Source organism: Anarrhichthys ocellatus, unplaced genomic scaffold, assembly GCF_004355925.1.
Source record: "Anarrhichthys ocellatus isolate YVR2014 unplaced genomic scaffold, GSC_Weel_1.0 scaffold3585, whole genome shotgun sequence".
NCBI classification, from domain to species: Eukaryota; Metazoa; Chordata; class Actinopteri; order Perciformes; family Anarhichadidae; genus Anarrhichthys; species Anarrhichthys ocellatus.
Genome location: NW_022283559.1, coordinates 1 through 5,479, shown reverse-complemented (window position 1 = coordinate 5,479; position 5,479 = coordinate 1). Strand labels below are relative to the sequence as shown.

Sequence of the window (5,479 nt, the reverse complement as noted above, 5' to 3'; positions counted from 1 at the left end):
GGTATACATGTACACATTCAGGTATACACAGGTATACAGAAACACATTCAGGTACACACACAGGTATACATGTACACATGCAGGTATACAGAAACACATTCAGGTACACATGCAGGTATACAGAAACACATGCAGGTATACAGAAACACATTCAGGTACACACACAGGTATACAGGTACACATTCAGGTATACACAGGTATACAGAAACACATTCAGGTACACACACAGGTATACATGTACACATTCAGGTATACACACAGGTATACAGGTGATTATGTCTAAATGACCTGTAACTTTAACGGCTCCAGATGTTAACTGAAGTGATGTTTCAGCTGGTGTGGCTGGTCAGAGAGCTGGTGAAGAGTGGAGTGATGGGAGCTGATGGTGTCGTCATGACGCTGCTCAAACAGATCGCAGGTCAGAGATATTAAAATAAATATATATATATATATATATATATATATTAGTGCTGGGCAACTTAACGTGTTATTATCGTGTTAACGCATTCATTAATTAACGCCAACAATTATTTTATCGCACATTAACGCAGTTTTTTTAAAATGCAATACACACCGTTGATGTCAGCAAATCACCCAAACAAATGGTGGAGGAAGTCTTCAGACTACGTTGATGCAGCGTGTGGGAGAAGTAGAGATAAACTAAAGCAAGACAAGCTAACAGATGCTACAGAGAAGTGGAGACAAACTGCAGGTTAGTGTTGTGGAAGATGTCGGCCTGAGGAACGTTCTCAAGGTGCGTTCACGTCGCGTTTGGTGTGAACGCACCTTTAGGATCCTAACGAATGACGTCACGTATGAGCCTCAAGATGCACCATCACCAGAAGAACACACGAGTTGTGTTAAAGGAGAGGACGACTAAAGCGACGGCGTTACAACGTGCAGCAGCTGCTGCTCTCACTGGAGACTACTGGACATCGCTGGGTCACCTTCATCACCTCTGAGTTACAGCATCATAGTGATGAAGAGTAGAGCTGGGTCACCATCATCACCTCTGAGTTACAGCATCATAGGGATGAAGAGTAGAGCTGAGTCACCATCATCTCCTCTGAGTTACAGCATCATAGTGATGAAGAGTAGAGCTGCATCACATGCTCTGACTGCCATGAAGACACAACACACACATGTAGATGGAACGTGTGGAACATGTTGTTCCTGTTGCACAGCAGTGGAACGTTTCACACACAGTCACACACTGAGCACAGATAGTGAAGAGATAGAACTGCTGCTGTGTGAAGAGAACACTGCTGCTAACAACAACCTAATGTGTTTAAAGTGTTTACAAACCAAATGTTGACCTTTTGTTCATATAGCAGTACTTTAAAATAAAAGTGCACTACTTTCAAATTCATTGTTGAACTTTGAGCATAACAATGAGATTAATCGTGATTAAATATTATAATCGTTGCCCAGCACTTATATATATATATATATATATATATATATATATTACACACATGTTGTCGTGAGCTCTCATTGTGTGTTTTAAATCCAGGTGGCGATATTTCCACCAAAAACCTCTGGTTGGCTGAGAACGTTCTTGACATCCTGTTAGACCAAAAGTAAGTTTAACTTTGAAATCTATTCTAACCAAAGTTTAGTCAGACTGAAGTGCATGTGATGTGTTTCTGAAAGTACTTCATGCAAGTATTCTGTACTGTGAAGCAGCTAGAGGGTCTGTACTGTGAAGGGTCTGTACTAGTGCTCCCGTATGATATTCATTTTTCACACACCGTCATACCGGTGCATAGCCGAAACAATTTCTGTCGTTCTTCAACAGGCAGCAGAATATATTGTTGGCCGCTGTGAGCGCTACAGTTGGAGCTAGTTGTGTAGAGTGTATTGAGAGGGAACCCTAGTCATGGTTATAACTTTATAACAACAATTAATAACCCACAACTAATGCTCTTTAACAACAAAACACCATGACACAACAGTTTGTGATACGCAAACAATTTGTAACACTAATAATTGTACATTTATAAAATTACACTGCCGAACTGCATGCTGGGTACAGCTCGCTAGCTAGCCCGCTAGCACAACAGTCTGCTAACAGCGAGAGGCTCTGTCGCTACAGTAACGTTACATTAAAGAACAGAAAGGAGCGATGCAGGATGAAGAAAGACTGACCGGAGATGCACCGATAGAGTCTGTCCCCAAGAGAGGAGCCGGGCCGTCGGATTCGAGGTCGTTGACCGGTAACGTTAGCACGAGTGAAACAGTGAAGCCAAAGGGTCAGACATCGCTTGAAGAGGCATTAGCTCGAGGCAGCATATGACAAGAAAAGCAAGCGGCAGAGCAACATTACAAACGCAATAACGATCCAGCTATGCAAGGACATGGTCCCGCTACAGACAGTCGAGAACGACTCAGAGCAATGATTAAAACACTGGATTCAAGGTACGTCTTGTACTTCAGCCAAACTGCTATCCCAACATTATAGGAACAAACGAGCACCCTCTAGTAATCAAAGCCTTTATACATGATGACATTAACATGTTTTTTATATTCTATGTACTCCTGACAGTAGAGTAAGCCACTACAAACATATAGAAAAACACAGTCGAGGGAAAATAAATACCGTGATACAAATTTTTGGTCATACCGCCCAGCAGTAGTCTGTACCGTGAGGGGTCTGTTCCGTGAGGGGTCTGTACCGTGAGGGGTCTGTACCGTGAGGGGTCTGTATCGTGAGGGGTCTGTACCGGATGTCGATGGAGGAAGTCAGTAGCCTGCCAGCCGTTTGACAGATCTCGTTTGTTTTGTTTTTTGAATAAATCATGGCCGAAGCTTCGCCAGAATGATGGAGGGGTTTGTTTCTAAGCGCACACGGCTCGTCCGGTTGTACTAATACTGTGAGTGAGGAGCGGAGGACCGAGGCTATCGTTAACTGCTGCCAGGATGAGTCATCAGAGTAGTGTAAAAAAAGTATTTCAATCGACTCGGGCACCGAAAGGAAGCACTGAAATCTGCGTTGCGTTTTGGTCCGGTAGATACCGGTCGTATAGGAACCGGGTTTCGGTACCCAACCCTAACCGTGAGGGGTCTGTACCGTGAGGGGTCTGTACCGTATATATCTGACTATCTTCCTGTCTCTAGAGAGTGGGTGTTGAAGAGTGGGATGCTGATAGCGATGTCAGTCTACACGTACCTTCGTCTTATCGTCGACCACGGAGCTCCGAATCTCCTGATTCTGCGTCAGAAAGAGGTTGACTACTGCATCTCCATGCTGAGGGAGAAGGTAAGGAAGGAAGTGTGTGTGTATTGATTACCCAGGTGGTTACCATGACGATCCCGTCTCTCTGTGTAGTTCATGGAGTGTCAGATCATCGGCAGAGATCTGGTCCGTCTGATGCAGAACGTTGCTCGGATCCCAGAGATGGAGCTGGTGTGGAAGGACCTGCTGCACAGTCCACAAGTCCTCAGTTCTCAGTTCACTGGTAAACTACACTACCCACAATCCTCAGTACACTGGTAAAGTACACTACCAACACTCCCCTGTAATCTGATGTGTTTCTCAGGTGTTCTCCAGCTGCTCACCGCTCGCACCTCCAGGAAGTTTCTGGCCTGTCGTCTCACACCGGACATGGAGACCAAGCTGCTGTTCATGACCTCCAGGGTAACTTTACCTTCACACACACAGTATATACACAGTATACACTAAATACACACAGTATATACAATATATACACCCTGTACACTCACAGTATATGAACAGTACACACCAGTCATACACCTGGATGACTGACTTCTTACCTGTGTCCAGGTGCGTTTCGGGCAGCAGAAGCGCTATCAGGACTGGTTTCAGAGACAGTACCTGTCCACAGCAGAGAGCCAATCACTGCGCTGCGATCTGATTCGCTACATCTGTGGAGTGGTCCACCCGTCCAATGAGGTGCTGAGCTCCGACATCCTGCCGCGCTGGGCCATCATTGGCTGGCTGCTCACCACCTGCACGGTAAGGGGGCATCAATCTGAAGCTCATCATCTTTTAAAATCAAGAACTAACCAATCGATTGATTCTCCAGTCAAACGTCGCCGCCTCCAACGCCAAACTGGCTCTCTTCTATGATTGGCTGTTCTTCAATCCTGAGAAAGACAGCATCATGAACATAGGTGACACACACTTTTACCTTTCTACACTTGTGAGGACCCTCTTTGATAAAATGTGTTCACCAACTCTGACCTAACCCTCACATGATAGTTACCAATACTAATAATGCTTACCAATACTAACTAATGATGGTTACCAACACTAACAAATGATGGTTACCAACACTAACAAATGATGGTTACCAATACTAACTAATGAGGGTTACAAATACTAACTGAGGGTTGCCAATACTGAATAATGAGAGTTACCAACACTGAATAATGAGGGTTACCAATACTAACAAATGAGGGTTACCAATACTAACTGATGATGGTTACCAATACTAACTAATGATGCTTACCAATACTAACTAATGAGGGTTAACGATTCTAACTAATATAAACCTGAGCCGGCCCTGACTATAAATCAGTCCTATATTATTAACATATAACTAGTAAAGTTAGTGACTCTTGTTGTGTTTGGTTATTTTGTGTCAGAACCAGCCATCTTGGTGATGCATCACTCCATGAAACCTCATCCTGCCATCACTGCTACACTGCTGGACTTCATGTGCAGGGTAACACAGACACACACACAATCAAACACACGGACACACAGACACTCAAACACACAGACACACACACTAAATCGATCATCTCTCCTCAGATCATTCCTCACTTCTTCCCTCCATTGGAGTCTCAGGTCCGTCAGGGCGTCTTCAACTCGCTCACCTTCATCATGGAGAAGAGAGTGCTGGCGTAAGAAGCACACACACACACACACAGTCAGTCCACCACCTATTGATTATTGATCAGCCTCTCTGTCTCTCAGTCACCTCGCTCCACTCTTTGATAATCCAAAGTTGGACCGAGAGCTTCGATCGATGCTCAGAGAGAGATTCCCTGAGTTCTGCAGCTCGCCCTCCCCCCCGACTGAAGGTACCACACACAGAGACACACGCACAGACAGATTATGAGGTTTTATAGATCTGATCTTTAAAGTGTTGATCCTTCAGAATCCAGTCTTGCTGGATGTAGAATGTCAGAATCAGAGTTTGTCAGGTTTTGTGTGTGTGTGTGTGTGTTTGTGTGTGTCCTCTAGTTAAGATGGAGGAGTCCACTTCCTTAGAGATGGACAACCATGTGTTGGACAAGGAGGACGGTTGCTATGACAACACAGAGGCGGCCTTCAGCGATGATGAGGAGGAGGTCCACAACAAAGGTGAAGAACCAGTTTAGACTGGTTTACGTTTAATCAACCACTGTCACCAGTACAACCACTGTCACCAGTACAACCACTGTCACCAGTACAACCACTGTAACCACTATAGCCACTGTAACCACTATAGCCACTGTAACCACTATAGCC

At 44.6% G+C, this 5,479-nt stretch overlaps 1 protein-coding gene across 1 annotated transcript; it reads left to right on the top strand.

Annotated features, from left to right (window-relative positions):
- Positions 1–212: 212 nt before the first annotated feature.
- LOC116379025 (integrator complex subunit 3) lies at positions 213–5,404 on the top strand. Its single transcript, XM_031840944.1, has 11 exons — positions 213–418; positions 1,514–1,580; positions 3,118–3,259; positions 3,329–3,458; positions 3,540–3,637; positions 3,785–3,976; positions 4,047–4,134; positions 4,609–4,688; positions 4,778–4,869; positions 4,943–5,049; positions 5,213–5,404. Exons 1-11 carry the CDS (start codon positions 310–312, stop codon positions 5,347–5,349), a joined length of 1,242 nt encoding a protein of 413 aa, XP_031696804.1. The 5' UTR covers positions 213–309; the 3' UTR covers positions 5,350–5,404.
- Positions 5,405–5,479: the final 75 nt, after the last annotated feature.

Coding starts and splice junctions, on each gene's coding strand:
- LOC116379025 (XM_031840944.1), top strand. CDS start 310: ATGTTAACTGAAGTGATGTTTCAGCTGGTGTGGCTGGTCAGAGAGCTG. Junction 3,260..3,328: donor TCTCCATGCTGAGGGAGAAG/GTAAGGAAGGAA, acceptor CTCTCTGTGTAG/TTCATGGAGTGTCAGATCAT. Junction 5,050..5,212: donor GCCCTCCCCCCCGACTGAAG/GTACCACACACA, acceptor TGTGTCCTCTAG/TTAAGATGGAGGAGTCCACT.